Raw genomic sequence first — 18,446 nt, 5'->3', positions numbered from 1 at the left:
GGCACACATGCCTATGGCGGCTGTTTGTATTTATCCAAATGACTGATTTCAATCAAGAAAACCTATGTATGTTGGCAGAAAAGTTTGCAATTTTTCTCTGCCTGAGGGCAGCCACCTGTGTAAAGTAAACTGTCATCCCATGAAGTAGCAGTTGATCAACAGACATTATAAAGTATCTATCCTGTGTCATGTGCTGTACTAGGCACCAGAAATACAAGATCAAAAAATAAAGCTGTCCTCCCGTCAGTTTGGTGAACCTGGACACCAGCTCCTCAGCAGCAGTATCATCCCAAGTTTCACAAACAACTTACTAGCTATTTTTAGACTGAATAATCTAATGCACAGGTAGAAGCAAAAATCACCCTGCATTATCAGACTCTCTAAGAAAACCAGCATGAAGGGATAAAATAAAACTACAAACTTCTATAATAACATTTACCCAGGCCACTAGAATTTTCTTTAGTGACAGAGGAGGGAATACCAGTCTAGAGTTTTTGTATGAGTACCTAGAACTGAGCCTTGTTCATTTCTCTCTTGTCCAGCGCCATTTGGCACCTGAAGTGTTTCGAGAAATATTTGGAATGTCAATACAGGAGTTTGACAAGTTACCTCTTTGGAGACGCAACGATATGAAGAAAAAAGCAAAACTCTTCTAAGTCACATATGCCCATCAATTTGAAAAGTTAATGAAGATGCTGCATAGGATATAGTATTAAACAATGGCCACGTTTGATTGGAGAACTTACAAACTACTTCTCCACAGCAACAACAAAAAGGGAAAAATCTGATTGAGCACCCGTGATCTAAGCATTGGCCTACCAACAGCAACACTTGCCAAGAAGCAATGGGGTGGAACTTTATATGTTCCAAAACTTGACAGTAGTTTTCATGTGTGACCTTTTTACATTATCTTCTGTACATGATTTGAGCCACTTTCTTATTTTGTTTCCCTTTAACTGTTGTCCAAAATACAACAGACTTTATTGGTTAAGCCAGGAAGTGCCCTTAAGATGCTGAATGGGGGGGAAAGTAGTTATGATAACTCCAAAAAATGATTATACATATTACAGTACTGTGGTTAAGGGGAAAAAAACCCAACAACCTGTGTAACATATCCAAATGGTAACATTAGTCATATTGCACAAATATTTCTTAATTGGCTTCATTTAAAAGTGCCCATTCTGTAGCTGTAGTAGAAATGAAAGAGGCAGACACCTGAGTAAACTACTCCATTGGGCTGCTTACCAATGGAATGATTTTAAATGTGCTCCTCACTCTCTGCTGCATACATTTGCTAGGATGTGGTTGGTGAATTTCTGTGCTTTTGTAAACAGCATTTCTCCCTCCTCACTTTTTTTTTTCTTTTTGCTTCAGATAATTTAGTTTAAGCTTAATCTACCCAGCAAAGGCAAGTAGCAAACCTGAACCCAGCTTGCAAAAAGAGAGGAAGGAAAGCTCTCCTTCAGATTGACCTGGGTTACATTCTTTTTGAGGGACCCATGCCACCAAGTTGCCCCAGGAAGCACACCATGTTATAGAAAATAACATTTCATGTTCTTTTGCCAATGCAAATGTGCTAGCCTGGCATCTTCCATATAGTATGTGACACATATCATATATCAAGCTGAAGGTCATTTCAACCATAGTCTAAGGAAGGATATGTTTTCTCTCTTTCGAATTTACTCAATTAAAGATGAGAAAGAGGAAGTTGGCTTTCCTTTGTGTCTTCTACTATTTAAGTCAAGGTTTACTGAATAGAATTTTTGAATCATGTGCTTCAAAAAGCTCATTTCTGCATGAATGTTATACTTTTTGAAGGATATGTCAATGAAATGTACAGGGGGACAGCTCATTTCTATGGAAGGATGAGTCTACCTTTCTATCCCCTGGTGAAAAGCAAGACGAGATATAGAGCTTTTTAATCTTATATTGGCACATGGAAGCCTCTTTCTAATGATGCACTGGTATTATTACCCATCTCTTGCTTTGAGTGACATCCAAATTCTGACTGCAGAGCAAAAAAAATTAAGATAACTTTGTAACTTGACAGATCAAACCATTTGCCCTTGATGTTCAAAGTCTTGTAAGAGGAGAGTATATATATCTTAAAATGGGATTCCAGAGATCCCTTGAAACTTAAATACAACTTAGTCAAACTACCTGATCACCTTAGATCACTCACACTGAACAAGAGCCATTCAAATTTGGCTCATTGTACCTGGCCTCCACTGAAACCACTGGTGCAGGAGTCAAAACATGGCTTTGAAGGTCCCTATAGAAACCAAAGGAGAACATGTTTGAGTTGCTCTGCAAGAATGCCATTTTTGGCAAAAGAATAGTTTCTTCTCTTGACACCATTTTGGGAATAATATTAGTTGTCTGTCATGCAGCCTATGGTGAAAACAAATAGATTTGTTTTCCAAATGGGCACTGTTTGTAAGGTTACAAGGGGAAGTGTTATGTGGGTACAACACACTTAATTGTACTAGGTGCTATAATAGGGAGTAGAATCCATGTATAGTGGTCTTTTTTTATTTACTAACCTAGTTGAAGCCATCTAATTTTATTGTACCTTCAGAATCATGAAGTAAATATTCAAGGACCGTTCTTGCATATATGTATCTATATGTGTATGTATATATATCTTAAATCTACTAAATCATTTAACAAATTGTTCCCCTGGTAGTCATACTGGGTTATTTTTTTTTTTTTTAATGAAAACTCCTGCCTTCATTTTTGTCCCTTGAAGCATTCAGTGCTTTATTACCTACTGTGGTGAGAATGTCTATTGCTGTCATCTCTCTGAACTTTCCTATGACTGCAACCCTTGCCAAAATCCTTTTTCATACTTTATTGTCTCGTGATCTTCTCTGGCAAAGCAAGCTGTCTAGTGTTTTGTGCTCTTTCATAGTTCTACATGGCTTTTTTTTTTTTTTAATAGGAGGGATGTATTCCCAGAGTTTAGCCATCAAAGTAAATGAGGAAACTACTTGGGTAAAATTCCAGTCCTTTGACTTTCATATTATTTTTCATCTAATGAGGAAAAAAATAGTGGCTCTTAATAATTTTATATTCTTATCACTTATAACATAAAAATGTACTTGCAAGCCAAATAATTGTACATTTAGAAAAGAAAAAGAAAAATTAAGGTGCCTGGAAACTGTAGGCATAGATAATTAGTTTGAACTTTGGGCCATGTAGGGAAGATGTTATAGAATCACAAAATGTGAGAGCTCGAGGGGACCTTTGATAACATCTAATCCAGGCTTTTCATTGTATAGTTTAGAAACTGAAACCCCTAAAAGATTGTATGGCTTGTCCAATACCACACAACTTGTTGAAATTGGCAAGTTAAACTAAGAGAAGAACCCAAGACATCTCAGACCTCATGTTCTTTCTTCTGAATGATACTGCCATTGTATACTGTTTGTTTTAGGTAGATCCTACATCCAGACCTGAAAAGTCATTTTCCATCTCCTTCATTTGCTACTGATAATATTAACTAGACCAGAAGACACCCCCACATACATAACATGTGCACACACACACACACCAAAATTACCTGCCAAAGAACTTAATAGGAGCCTCCTATCTTTAGGCAAGGCTGCCCTTTGACCTAGAGAGTGAAAGACTTAGAAACCTAAACCTTCATGATAATAAAATGCATTTTAGGCTAGGGATCTAATAAAATTACTATAGGGTGGGAATGGGGCCAGTCTAGTTTATGTAACTGCCACATCATACGTGTGGGCTTATCGGTTTCATTAAAAAATCAGTCTAGCATGCACACCTTCAAGACACCCAGGCCACAATATAGAATGCAGCTGGGCTCTGTTAAAAGCAAACCCTGTATTGTCTATGACACTATTTATATAGTATGTAAATTAGGGGTAAATATTCACTTCACAAAAAAAAAAAAAAAAAAAGTTTGATATTAGATGCATTTAATTGTCAACTTTCCTTGATTTGTTTTCAAAATATTCTTAGATCTATGACCATCTGATCGACAAACACCTTTTCCGGAATGCATCTATTATGCAAAGTGAGGCGTACTTTAGAAGTGAATCACTAACTAAATTGCATGGTTCTTTTAAATGAACTTAAGAAGGTTCCAAGTAAGACTTAGTCTTCCTTACCAATGGTGTCTTTTAAAACAGAATACAATGATTGGAAAAGTGTTAGAAGATTGCAGCAATATATTTGTTTCTTTTTTTAGCTTGGGACTAGTTGTGAAGTGCTCTTAATATTTTTTTTTCTGCATTGAGCTCTGTTGAATCACCTCTTCCTCAAAGCATCAAAGGAACAGTGCTAAAATTGGCAAGTTAATAAGATGTGAGAAGTAATTCTGTGTCTTTGATGTTCCCTGGTCACTTTCACTCAGAAGACTATATGTTTCAAATTGGTTTTCTTCTGATACAGGAGTTGTGGCCATTATCTTGTGACTACTCTCATCCCTTAGAATGGTGAGATCAGTCATCTTTACCAGCAATTTATGTCAGATTGGCTGGTAATGTTTATAAAACTTTAATCCTATTTCATGACTCTTTGAAGCAAATACTTTTTCTAAAGAATTGCTTCTCTTGGATACTGTTAAGCTTTTGCAAGTTTGAAAAATTCAAGTCACTTTTGATTAGATAGATCTTTCTAAAACATGTTTGAGACAACACCTTGTCATCATTTAAATTAGGAGAATGGCAGGCAACTTTTCCAGGCTGTATGCTTTTGTATACATTTTCCTTATCAACAAGAAGGATGCTGAAAGGAAAATAAATTTCATGTCACCAACCTATCTGTACCCTTTGTGGGAAATATGTCTGGAGCCAATCCAGTTTTTACAAATCATTTACTCTTTTTCATCAGTGCTTGTTTACTCTGTACTCAATTGCTTTTTCTGTATATTTGATACCTGGATATTGTCGTTGCTCTCTTTTTCTTCCCATACATTAAAAAAAATGCAGTGTGGTTCTTTCTGTGGAAATGGGGATTTTGTTTTAAATACCCAGATGCTTCTTATTGCTGTGAAATTGCCTGTGTTCCCTTACAAAAACATTTCTAATATAGTTATAGAGAGGTTTTATTATTTCTAATATAAAGAAAATTATTTTGGTCAGAATAATTCTGCCCGTAATAAGAACTACTGAATATCTTGTAGTGAAAGAAAGATCATTTGAGGAGGAGAGGGTACAAAAGCAAGCAATCATTGCTTTCTCAGACACTGTCCATGAGGCAATAGGTAAAACCAAAAATCATTCTTTACCCGATAGCTTGAATTTTAACTTGTCCCAGTTTGATTTATGATTAAATTCATCAAGCAGATTTAGATATAAATATTCCTTGAAATAACTGATATATATGCAGTTCTAAATTCAATTCAAGTGCTTATTTTAAGATACTTCAGGTCTTTGGAAAATGATAGCTACCATTAAGACAACTTTCTTCCCTAACGTGTCTCCCAGAACTGTTAATGAACCATGGTAATATGTTTTAAAAGTCAATATTCAAAATGATTGCAATCCCTCTAATTATTACAATTTTTATTTCACTTCAGGAAGTAAGACAAGGATATAGTTAAACTTCGTTCTACCCATGGAAATGAATTTGTTATTCTTAATATAAATGTCCAGTAATGTATGTGATTTCTGTAAGTTGCTGAAAAATCTGTGCATGAGAGTCTTTAAAGATGACTTCTATTTTGGTTCTCTTTTTTTTTTTTTTTTTTTTTTTTAAAGATTTAAGGAATTTTTTTCCCCATTTCTCCCTTCCTGCTTCCAAAAATATTCAAACAAGTATTTGAAAGACTTCCTTTTGGGGAAAAGAAAAAGAAAAAAGAAAGAAAGAAATGTGTGTTGTGTCTCCTGTGAAAGTGAATTATTTGTCTGCCCACTGAGTACTCAATGCTTGTATGCAGAGTGAAGAGTCAGCCTGCCATTCTCTGGGTTGCTATTCTGTACAATTACTGATCTTCTCCACTTTTCCTGTTGCAAGCAGCACATATTGCACTCCTATGCCCCTGTAATCTGCATCACTGTTGTACTCAGAACAAGTCAATGAATAAAGTTTTGTGCTTTATTCTTAAATACGGATGGACTTTGTTTTATTTCTCTTTTGGTCATTTCCCTCAAAGGGGCTATTGTTTGGTGGAAGGATGGATTCCAGACATACTAAAGGCTTCCTTCTCCAGAATTCTAAGACAAACACAACTCCCAAATCCATTGATGTTTGAGACACAAGAGACATAGAAAGAGATACAGAATGTTAGAGCAGGGAAAGAGCCTTGAGAGAACTAAGTCTAGCTTCCTCTTTTTACAGATGAAGAATATGAAACTCATAGAGGGAAGTCACTTTCCCAAAGCCATGTACTAGTAAATGACAGAGCTGAACTCAGATCTAGTTAAGATAAATGAGACAGGAACAATCCAAATATCATCAGCAATTACTTAGATTCCAAATGGATTCCTACTTTTCATCTTCAAAAATTGCTAGTAATGCAAATTGATCTTAAAAGTATGTCATGCATACTTCCCCCCTCCCCCCAAAAGCTGGTTGTTAAACAATTATTATCATATCCCTATTCTAAAGTGTCTTGTTCTTGTTGAAAACTATGATTCTTTCCTCTCACGGTAAATATGAATTCTTAGAATGGAGACTAAGGGGAGGAATTAATTGCTATAGAAATTATTTCCTCTTTGGTGTGGCATCTGACTTTTCAGAGTCTGTATACCACAGACCACCTGCCTGCCACCTCAGAAGGTGAATTATGTCTAGAAGAGTGATCAACTGTTCCATCTCCATTCAGGATTGAAATAAAGAAAGTAACAGCTGAATTGAGCATAGGAAATTTTGTACAGTGAGAGTATGAATTTGGGGAATGGGGAAGTGATGATGTCCTGGGTCACAGAGTTGGCAGAGAAAGCCTGAAGTACTAAGGCAAGCAGGGAAAAGTACTGCTGTGGATCAGCTTGACATTACAGGCCCATTCCCTGTGGAGTTCTTGGACCTTACTATATCCAATTAGATGACAAACTCTGAGATTAAATTTTCCCTATAAATCAACTCATGGCCCATGCCGTCTTTGCTGAATCCCTTTTGGATTAGCCCACCTTGGCACTCTGCTTTGTGATGTCTCACCCTTCTATCATGCTCAAGGTAGAGCTTACCCCACTGCCCTACCACAAGCCTCATAGTGTCCAACTATATGTTCTCCCAACTCTATTTCCTGTTTATCACTCCTGTTTTCTACTGTACCTCTGAATTTTGTCTATAATCTCTTACCCTAAATAAATGTCCCTTTTGGCAAAGAGAATGGCAATTATGAATTCATCATATAACCAAGTCCCAATATTTAGTTCCAGTTGCTCTCCTCAGTCTCAACATTTGGTACTGAACCTCAAATATATCAGAAGGTCCTCAGAGTCCTGATTAGAGCAGCATGGTATAGATAATTGGACCTAAAGCAAGTATCTAAATTCAAATCCTGCCTCAGATACACTGTAACTCTGGGCAAATCACTTAACCTCTCTCGAGCCTCTGGAAGATGAGAGAACTGGACACAATGATCTTTAAATCCGTTTCAAATCTGAAGCTAAAAATCCTATGATCCTGTGATTATCTCTGAATCCAGTACATTCTGATAAGAGTAAGTACTGGGAAAAAGGCTTTAGTCCCAGAAAAAAGAACAATTTGCTCACTTGGTTCTTCTATTGCTGGGAGTCCAGTGGTCCATGTACTTTCTAACTTAATCCATGTAACAGAAAGCTCCCAGAGCTTGGTGACTTTTGTTTATCAAGATACTTTTCTTACCCTACTTCCCATCAAAGAGGCAGTGCCATCCACACTGCTCCATCAGCTTCATCCTCCTTTGACTATATTCTCTATCTTGCTAGTGTGAGGAATCCTGTGTGTTCTACTTATAAATCCTAGGATGACAAATATAGAGCTGAAAGGGACTTTTGAGGTGCTATCTAGTCCAACCCCTTCATTTTATAGATGAGGAAGCTGAGCCCCAGAACCAAGGTGTACTGACTTTGGAATTAGAAGACTCAGATTCAAATCCTGCCTTTGTTTCCTTCCCTAAATAAGTCAGCCAACAGCCTCCTTGGGCATCCGTTAGGTCATTTACATCAAGAGGAGCTTCGGTCAGGTGGCCCCTTCAAATCTCTGAAGTTCTAAATCAATCCTAAGTGACTTGTCCAAGGTTATAGGAAACAAGGTAGACGTTACAAAGAGACTACTTTAGGATTGATAACAGGAAAAACTTCCTAACACTTAGAGGTGTCCCAGAATGGAATGGCCTACATTGAGAAATGGTAGGTTTCCCCAACCCACTTCTTCAAGAAGACACTAAATGACCACTAGTTGGATATGTTATAGGGGGACTTCTTTCCAATGGGGTGAATAGATGGCCACTAAAGTCCTTTTCCACTCTCAAGTTTTGCCATTCAGCCGTGCAAACAGCTTGTAAGAAATCAATAGAGCATTGCCAAGTTTGGGGAATATTGGTCAGTATTGATGACTATAGAATGAGGTCAGAGGAGGAGTAAGATGTAAGTTGGCAGCATATGCTGGAACTACCCAGTAAAGTGCCTTAAAGGCCAATGGGAATTTCTGTTGATTGGGGAAGGGACCAATTGGTCAGGAGACCAATGAGAAGAGTATTGTAATAGTGCATTAGTGGAGACTTTTGAAGTTCCACGGCCCAAGTTTCTGACATAGTGACTGGCTTAAAGACAGGACCATCTCTGAGAAGTCAGTAAATGTCTTTCTATTGGCAATATACATGTAAATCTTAGATTCCAGGCCTACTTAACAAGTCCATAATAAAACAAGGTCCAAGGTAAGTACTTGTTATTTAAAGGAGAAAAGAAGCCCTTTAGTGAAAACAGCAAGAATATTGGGAGCAGATAAATGTCTAACTGAAATCAAAGAATATTATATAAAATGTAAACACCTTGAGGACAGGAACTCCCCATCCCCAGCCCCTAGTTCCCACAGTGTAGTACATAAATAAGTACTTAATAAATGCTCTATCAACTCCCTCCCCTTTTCAATCTATCCCACACAAAGCTGCCATTAATTTTCCTAAAACAGACATCTGATCATGATATAGCTCTACTTTAATAAACTCCAGTTGTTCCCTATTACCACTAGGATAAAATGGAAATTCTGTTTATTTTTATTTTTCATTAAAAATACTTTCTTGCTTTAAAAAAAAAGAGCCTTTTGTGAGTCATAATCTTTTTCTTTTTAAATAATATTTTATTTTTATTTTTTATATTTTATTTTTTCAAATTACATGTAAAGGCAATTTCAATATTAATTTTTATACAAATTTTGAGTTCCAAGTTTTTCTCACCTCTTTCTATAAGACATCAAGAAATCTGATATAGGTTATATATGTGAACTCATGTAAAATATATTTCCACATTAGTCATCTTGTAAAAGGAAAAAACAGAACAAAAAGGAAGAAAACACATTTTAAAAAGTGAGAATAGTATACTTCAATCTCCAGGCTCAGTTCTTTCTCTAGATGTGGACAGCATTTTCCAATATGAATCTTTTGGTATTGTCTTAGGTCATTGTACTGCTGAGAAGAGCTAAATCTATCAAAGTTGATCATCCCACGTTGTTGCTTTTACTATAAAATGTTCGCTTCACTCAGCATCAGCTCATATAAATCTTTTGAAATTCTCTGTTTAACATTCAAAGTCCCTAAAACCTGGCCCCAAACTGTCTTTCATACTATACCATATATTATTCCCTTTCAGAATTCTATTGTCTAACAAACATGGCTTTCTTCTTATTCTTCATGGACAAGAACCGTGCTTTGCTGTCTGCCTCTGATGCCTGGAACACTCTCCTTCTTGATCTGTTGCCTCAGAGCCCCTAGTTTTCTTCAAACATGGCTCAATGACCACTTCTACATGAAGCCTTTCCATAATCTTTCTCACCTCTTAAAATGTCTTGACTTCCAGAATTATCTTGTGTCTATGTTGTACATAGTTTATGTAGTATATCAGTATATGTATGTGTGTCTATTTATCAATATGTATACATATTGGGTAGCTAGGTGGCACAATGGGATAGGAAACCTGAATTCAAATTTGAACTCAGACACTTACTAGTTGTGTGACTGGACAACTCACTCTCTTCTGTTTAGTTCACTTTCCTCATCTGTAGAACAACCTGGAGAAAGAAATGGCAAACCATTTCAGTATTTTTGCCAAGAAAACCCCAAATGGGCTCATGAAGAATCAGAGGACTTTTTTTGTAGTGGCAAGAAACTGGATACTGAGTGAATGCCCATCATTTGGAGAATAGCTAAATAAGTTCTGGTATAAGAATGTTATGGAATATTATTGTTCTGTAAAAAATGACCAGTGGGATGATTTCAGAGAGGCCTGGAGAGACTTACATGAACTGATGCTAAATTAATGAGCAGAACCAGAAGATCATTATACACAACAACAAGATTATACAATGAACAATTCTGATGAACGTGGCTCTCTTCAACAATGAGATGATACAGACCAGTTCCAATGATCTTGTGATGAAGAGAGCCATCTATATCCAGAGAGAAGACTATAGGAACTGAGTGTGGATCACAACATAGCATTTTCACTCTTTTTGCTGTTGTTTACTTGCATTTTATTTTCTTTCTCATTGTTTTTCCTGTTTGATCTAATTTTTCTTGTGCAGCAAGATAAATGTATAAATATGTATGCATATATTGGATTTAGCATATAATTCTACCATATCTAATGTATATTGAATTACTTGCCATCTAGGGAAGGGGGTGGAGGAAGGGAAGGGAAAACTGGAACACAAGGTTTTTCAAGGGTTAATGTTGAAAAATGATCCATGCATATGTTTTGAAAAAGAAAGAAAGAAAGAAAGAAAGAAAGAAAGAAAGAAAGAAAGAAAGAAAGAAAGAAAGAAAGAAGGAAGGAAGGAAGGAAGGAAGGAAGGAAGGAAGGAAGGAAGGAAGGAAGGAAGAAAGAAAGAAAGAAAGAAAGAAAGAAAGAAAGAAAGAAAGAGGAAAAGGAAAAGGAAGAAAGAAAGAAAGAAAGAAAGAAAAGAAAGAAAGAAAGAAAGAAAGAAAGAAAAAAAGAAAGAAAGAAAGAAAGAAAGAAAGAAAGAAAGAAAGAAAGAAAAAAAGAAAGAAAGAAAGAAAAAGAATCAAAGGAGGGAGGGAAGGAGGGAAGGAAGAAGGGAGGGAAGAAGAGAGGAAGGAAGAAGAATCAGAGGGCTGCAAGAATTCAAAAACAACTATGTGTTATCTCTAACTAATAGAATGGCAACTCCTTTAGGACAGGGACTAATCCTTTTGTGTCTCTGCATCCTCAGTAAATAACACAGTACCTAGTACACAGGAGGTATTTAATAAATGTTGATTGATTTTGTTGACTGAGTGGCAATTAGTTCTCCCTTGGGAAAGATGGTGAATGGAAGTGTGACTGCAGAATACTGTATCTAGTGAATGTTGATGCATCAGCACGTGAAATCCTGAATAAAGCCATTCCTTGACCTTGAATGTGGTCAAGAAGGGGTTTTATGAGCTCCTGGGTATCTATTACAATATCCTTTCAATTTTTAAAATATGTAATAGCCAAGTATACAAGGGAGTCAGAAACCCAGACTTTCTTTTAAAACAACAGTGGGCTTCTGACCTTTGAGTCATTGCTAAGGAATGTTTAACACCCACCCTTCCTCACTGCAAGGGTCTGGCTATGTGACTCATCTCAAAGGAATAGTTACGGGAGCATGCCAGATCTCATCAAAACAAGCTCAAAGCTCATTGTTTATTTACTATGAAACTCAGTTGGTGGTTTATTTCCACTTGGAAAGAGGTAATGTGGCAGGAAATGTGTTGACTGACAAAGGTTAAAATCGACTTCTTAAAAGGAAGACATTATACTATGTGATACTGACTTCCAAATTCTCTTTCAGAAACTTCAGGAAAATATAAAAATGTGTTTTGTATATGCACATAAAAGTGTGTGTATATGGGGATGGGGGTGTGATGTTATAGACAGATGAATCAGAAATCCTAATGTTGTATTAGCTCTTTGTTCATCAAGCCCATTATTCCTTCTGCCTATTGTTTGTTAGGAGGCTGGGAATGACCCTAAAAAGCTCTGGATTGGAGAAAAATATGACAGACAGCTCTAAGGAAACTATTTTCTATGAGTCAGCCAGAAGGGAAAAAAAAAAAAAAAGCTGTACCAATATGTAGGATTATAAAATATTCTTTCACATGAAACAGTTTTATTTACTTGAACCCTTTCATATTAAGTGGCCATTAGCATTTGAAGAAGAAAATTTCCTTCTGGGAAGGCCCCTCTAAAAGGTGTGAGCCAGTGGCCTTCCCTGTTTGGTTGCTGACCTCAGCAGATCTCACCCCACAGGTTTCAGCATGGCTGATGATTTCATTGCTCAAGTATTGGGTGTAAGGCTGATTACATATAATCTGTTTTCTTCTTTCTTCCACCTGCTTCTCCTTCTAAACCACCCCCCCTCAAAAAAAGGTAAAAGCTTTTTATGGGCCAGTTGGCTTTCCAAACTGACCTCAGGGAATTGGCAAGTTTGAAGCCCAGAAATAAATAATTCCTGTGATATAAAATAATTAATAAATATCAAATGTGATATTAAATAATTTTTAAAATTAATACAGAATGGATAGAGGAATGACTGTTTAGGGGGAGTAAAGGACCTAAGCATCTCTAAGAAAGACAGGATTTGCCATGAGGGGATGCCAAATCTCGTCTTCAGAAGTAACAGTATTTACACGTACGTCTAGAAGGTAGTTTCACAGAATGTCAAAATAATGTGGGCGATATAGACACCAGATGATGGCAGGCATCAAAGTTAAGTCATGTGGAGACAATTACCCAGTAGATATGAGGTTGGGGCATGCCCTTAGCTGGCAGGCTAAATCCTGAAAGGGACTTAGCACCCTAAAAGAGTTAGCTATAAGGAAAAGTGGGATTGGGAAGCCACATAGCATGGTGAGGGAATATTGTAAGGAGAGACTTTGAGGCAGAGTGCCAGGGCAGGCTGACCCAAAGAAGGGCAGCAATGGACCCATAAGTAGATTTTATAGGGAAAATTTAATCTCAGGGACATGACTGGGATTTCTGACAGGGCATGGCAAGGTGAGACTGATTGAGACCGTACAGAGGATGGATCTCAGGATCTTAGTTATGTCAAACTTGGATTTCTTACTGGCTGACCTCCCCAGAGGGTAAGACTATCAAGCTAGACTGATCTCTATCAGAGCCTTCTCCCTGCCTGCTTCAGGGATCAATTCTTTAGTTTCTTTGTCCAACATGGGATATTTAACATATATGACTTCTTGCCATCTAGGGGAGGGCATGGGAGAAAAGAGGAAAAATTGGAACACAAGATTTTGCAAAGGCTAATGTTAAAGTATTTTCCGTTTGTTTTGAAAAATAAAAAGCTTTAATAAAAAAAAAAAGAACAACAACAACAACAACAACAACAACAGCACAGGAGCATTGAGGCGGTGTCTTCCAGTGGAAAAGGATTACTAGATTTGAAACCGGAGGTCTTAGGTACACATCTGGCTTTGTCACTTGATCACTGTGTAATCTTGGTGAATCACTTGATCTCTTTTTGAGATTCAGTTTTCTTATCTATAACAGGAAAAGGCTTTGAAGTAGGTGATCTCTTAACTTTAAATCTATGAACAAGGAATCTAGAGTCCCAAACAACAGTTCAGTCAGGCCTTTACTTCCTATTAGGAAGTTACTCTCCCCTCGTTCTAAATCTTAGTTTCTTCCTATATATGTATTATCCCTCCCTTAGAGACTTCTAGGGGAGGAATTACATATACAAGGAAGAGTGTTGAAATTATTGTTGTTTAGTCCTATCTAACTCAAGTTCTTGGGATTTTCTTGGCAAAATGCTGGAATGATAGCTATTTCCTTCTTCAGTGTACCCCCATTTTACAGATAAGGAAGTGAAGCAAATAGGCATTAACAAACTTACCCACAATCACACAGCTATTAAGTACTTGAGGATTTGAACTTAGATCTTTCTGACTCCAGACCTGATATTCCAGTATCTAGATCACCTAGCTGCCCTTAATATTGTGAATGATGGTTTCTAATATCCTTTCTAGTTGAAATGCTCCCATGTGATCTTCATTCCCACATTTGCCCCCACATTAGCTCGGAACTATAATAATATCCTGTGGTACACATGTGCCTCTTAGCAATTCAATTTAATAAAAATTATTTATTAATAATTAATTCTGTAAATTATGAGAGAGAGTGAGAGCAAACATTAAGATTTAAGAAGAAGCTTTCCACACAATAGCCCAAAGCTTGGCAAAGTCATTTATCCTCTCACTGATCCTCATTTTTATTTTCTTAAATTGATCAGTTTAACACTGTTTCATGCCAAATTTACTCAGTTTCTTCCAAATGAAGTTTTTTTTTCTTTTTAAAAACTAGTGGAAGTTTATTTTTTATTTATTTCACTATTTATTTACTGAATATTTTGTTTTTTTTATTTTTTTTTTTTATTTAATAGCCTTTTATTTACAGGATATATACATGGGTTACAGCATTAACAATTGCCAAACCTCTTGTTCCAATTTTTCACCTCTTACCCCCCCCACCCCCTCCCCTAAATGGCAGGATGACCATTTACTGAATATTTTGTTTATTTCAGTAAATACTTTCATCATGGTTTTTGCTAGTTCAGTTGTCTGAACTAGCAGAGTTAAAGTTTCTGCTCTTGACAGGGGACAGTTTTTCAATCTGTCCTACAGATTTTTTTTTTCTATTTCCATGTGTTTCTATGGAGGGAGAAAACTAAGTTTCCATTGTGAGTCAATGTATCAGTCTTTCTGGCCAGATTATAGAGATACTCCTCTGAGAAGTTTGGAAATGCATCTCCTTTTTTACACAATGGCATACCTGAAAAACATTGGAAAAGGAGGAGGACAATGGTGATGGCAATGACAATGAAAATTTATATTTCATTTTACACTTCACATTTCTTTTTGTGTGTGTGTGAGGGGATTAGGGTTAAGTGACTTGCCTAGGATCATACAGCTAGTAAGTATAAAATGCCTGAGGCTAGATTTGAACTCAGGTCCTCCTGACTATCCACTGCACCATCTAGCTGCCCCTACATTTCATTTAAGATTTGTAAAGCACCTTATAAAAGATGAGCAAAAGTCTTTCAATGGACTCTTCCATTTTATGGTTCCCTTAATGATGCTAGATGCTTCTCTTTGAAAGACTAGCTTTAGAACCATGACATTATTTCGATCATTCTCCACTTCTATTTTCATAGGAATCCAAAATTTATAGAGCACACTAAATACTGAGTGTGTGTATGTGTGTGTCTCTGTGTGTGTGTGTGTGTGTGTGTGTGTGTGTATAAAATTCAGAAAGCAGAAGGATCTTTTATCTCTTTTCCAGAAGATTGTTGTTGTTGTTGGTCCATCATCCTTGAAGATGATCAATGACATCAGGAAGATGATGTCATAACTTGCAAGTAAATTGGATTTAAGTGAGGCAGAACTATGCAAAGTCATCAGCTATGCTCTCTCCTCTAGTCATCAAAAAGCAATGGAAAGATATAGGTAAAGACAACTGGCAATTGCCTAGGATACAGTGGGAGAACTTGGCCTTTTTAAGCTAAGGGCTTGCCCAGGTCTTGGTTTATTTGAAACACCATCCATTTAGTAGTTCGAGTAAATTGTGTGAGCCAAGCTACTTTTCATGGGATTGTAAGATTAGAACAAAGTTTAGACATTATCAAACTGAAGTATAAATGATGATAATCCTTGTCACCAGTCATCCAGCCTCACTTGAATATGTCCAACTGCAAAGAAATCATTATGTTATGTTTAGAAGATTTCACATGATAAACCCATATAGGATTACATGCTGTCTTGAGAGGAGGGGAAGAGAGAAAGAAAATTTTGGAACACAAAGTTTTGCAATGTTGAAAACTATCTTCATATGTATTTGGAAAAATAAAATACTATTACAAAAAGAAATATATTCCAAGGAAGTCTAGTCATAATCATAAATTTAGAACTGGATGGGAACTTGGAGCTCACTGAATTTGTCCTTCTTGTTCTATATATGAGGAAACTGAATTCTAGACAGGTTAAGTGACTTGTGCAGAGTCACACAATTATAAGTGTTTGAGGAAGGATTTGAAGACCCATCTTCAAATCCAGTATTCAATTCATTAGGGATTAATAGGTCTAGTACTGGCTGATCTTTTTAGACAACAGATTTTTTTCATCTAGGCTTCTGTAAAATTAAGAGATTAAGATTATCTGATCTAATGCACATTTCAACTCTAATGATTTGTATTTCTGTTATTAAGACCTTGATAAAGATAAAATTCCTTAACTTAGAATCTTAAAGATGTGTAATAGGAGTAACATCTGTTGACCAGGATCTCTCACCTCATGTGCTGGTCTAATTTAATAAAGGACCAGACCAGTCCACATAGTGGAGGACTCTTGTAAATATTTCTTCTATCACAAGGTAATAAGAACCCCAGAGATCATGTAAACTAATGAATCTTCTCTTTAACAATCTTTACAAAGGGTCTTTCAATCTTTGCTTAAATACCTTGGGTGATGAAGAGCTCAGTTTTATTACATTTTAAGTTCTAAACTGTTTTGCTCTCTCCCTCCCCAGCCCTCAATAAAGAAGGCCATTTAAAATACACACACACACACATACACACACACGCATACACACACGCACAGAATTATACTATGCATAATTCTATTTATCAGTTCAGTTCTTTCTCTGGAGGTGGATATTGCCTTCCTTTATAGTATTTATAATACTTAGAATAATTCATTCATTCACAATTATTCTTTGAATAATATTATTGTTACTATATATAACATTCTCTTGGTTCTGCTCACTTTGCTCTTCATTATTTCATGCAAGTCTTTCCATGTTTTTCTAAACATGGCCTACTCATCATTTTTTATAGCCCAGTGGTATTCCATCACAATCATATCACAACTTGTTTAGCCATTCTCCAATTAATGAGCATCTCCTTTGATTTCCAGTTCTTTGCCACCACAAAGAGAATTATTATAAACATTTTAAAACATATAGGTTCTTTTCCTTTTTAACTGCTCACCATGGGAAATAGACATATTAGTAAGTCAAAGGGTTTTCATACTTTTATAACTCTTTGGATATAATTCCATATTGCTCTCTAAAATGGTTTGGATTAGTTGACAGTTCAGTGTATTAGTATCCCAGATCTCCACATCCCCTCCAACATTTTCATTTTCTCCTATCATTTTAGCCAATCTAATACATGTGAGATGATATCTCAAAGTTGTTTTAATTTGCATTTCTCTAATCAGTAATGCTTTAGTACATTTTATATGATTATTTTGATATGAGAGCTCTCATTGCTTCATCCAGAAACTGCCTATTTATATCCTTTAACCAATGATCATCATCAATGACTCATATTTTTATAAATTTGACAAGATTTTCTAAGCATATGAGATGAGACCTTTGTCCAAAAAAAGTCAATAATTTTTTTCCATTTTTCTACTTTTCTTCTAATTTTGTCTACAATGGTTTTATTTGTATACACCCTTTTTAATTTAATGTAATCAAAATTATCCATTTTGTACTATCTCTATCTCTTGTTTCTTCATAATTTCTTTTTTTTCTAGCCATAAATCTAATAGATACATGTTCTATATTCTTCTAATTTACTGATAATATCTCACTTTATGTCAAAGTCATCTATCAATTTTGACCTTATTTTGACAATAGTATAAGATATTGGTCCATACCCATTTTCTTACAGGCTGCTTTCCAGTTTTTCCAATAATTTTTATTTGTTTGTTTTTACCAAATAGTGAATTATTATCCCACAAGCTTAAATATTTATGTATGTCAAATATAAGGTTACTATAATAATTTGCTACTGTATATTAGAGTTTGTTCTTATTTTATCTATAAGGAAACTGAATCCTAGAGAGGTTGTGACTTGTGCATGATCATACAGATAAAAGTATTTGAGGAAGGATTTGAAGACACATCTTTCTGACTTCAAATCCATTATTCAATTCATCAGGAACTCATGAATCTAGGCCTGACTGATCTTTTCCACTGATCCACTTGTCCACCTCTTAACAGTACCAGATAGTTTTGATAATTATCACCTTACAATACAGTTTGATGTCTGATACTGATACTTTCTTTACTTTTTTCATTCATTTCTTTGGTATTCTTATCCTTTTGTTCTTCCAAATGAATTTTACTTTTATATTTTTCTAGTTCAATAAAATGATTTTTGGTGATTTAATTAAAATGACATTCAACAAATAGATTAATTTAGGTAGAATAGTCATTTTCATTATATTGGCTCTGTCCACACGTGAAAAAATAAAACTTCTCCAATTATTT

General features: G+C 35.9%; 1 protein-coding gene across 28 annotated transcripts in view; it reads left to right on the top strand.

Moving 5' to 3' along the window:
- ABLIM1 (actin binding LIM protein 1) overlaps window positions 1–6,077 on the top strand; it is a 396,709-nt gene extending 390,632 nt beyond the window's left edge. For all 28 annotated transcript variants that reach the window (XM_031955891.1, XM_031955888.1, XM_031955887.1 and 25 more), the window contains one exon: window positions 543–6,077. In XM_031955891.1, coding sequence (XP_031811751.1) covers window positions 543–656 — 114 coding nt within the window. In that variant the 3' untranslated portion in view covers window positions 657–6,077. The remainder of the gene's footprint in view (window positions 1–542) is intronic.
- Window positions 6,078–18,446: the final 12,369 nt, after the last annotated feature.

This window comes from Sarcophilus harrisii, chromosome 2, assembly GCF_902635505.1.
Source record: "Sarcophilus harrisii chromosome 2, mSarHar1.11, whole genome shotgun sequence".
NCBI lineage: Eukaryota > Metazoa > Chordata > Mammalia > Dasyuromorphia > Dasyuridae > Sarcophilus > Sarcophilus harrisii.
This window is presented reverse-complemented; position numbering and strand designations above follow the sequence as displayed.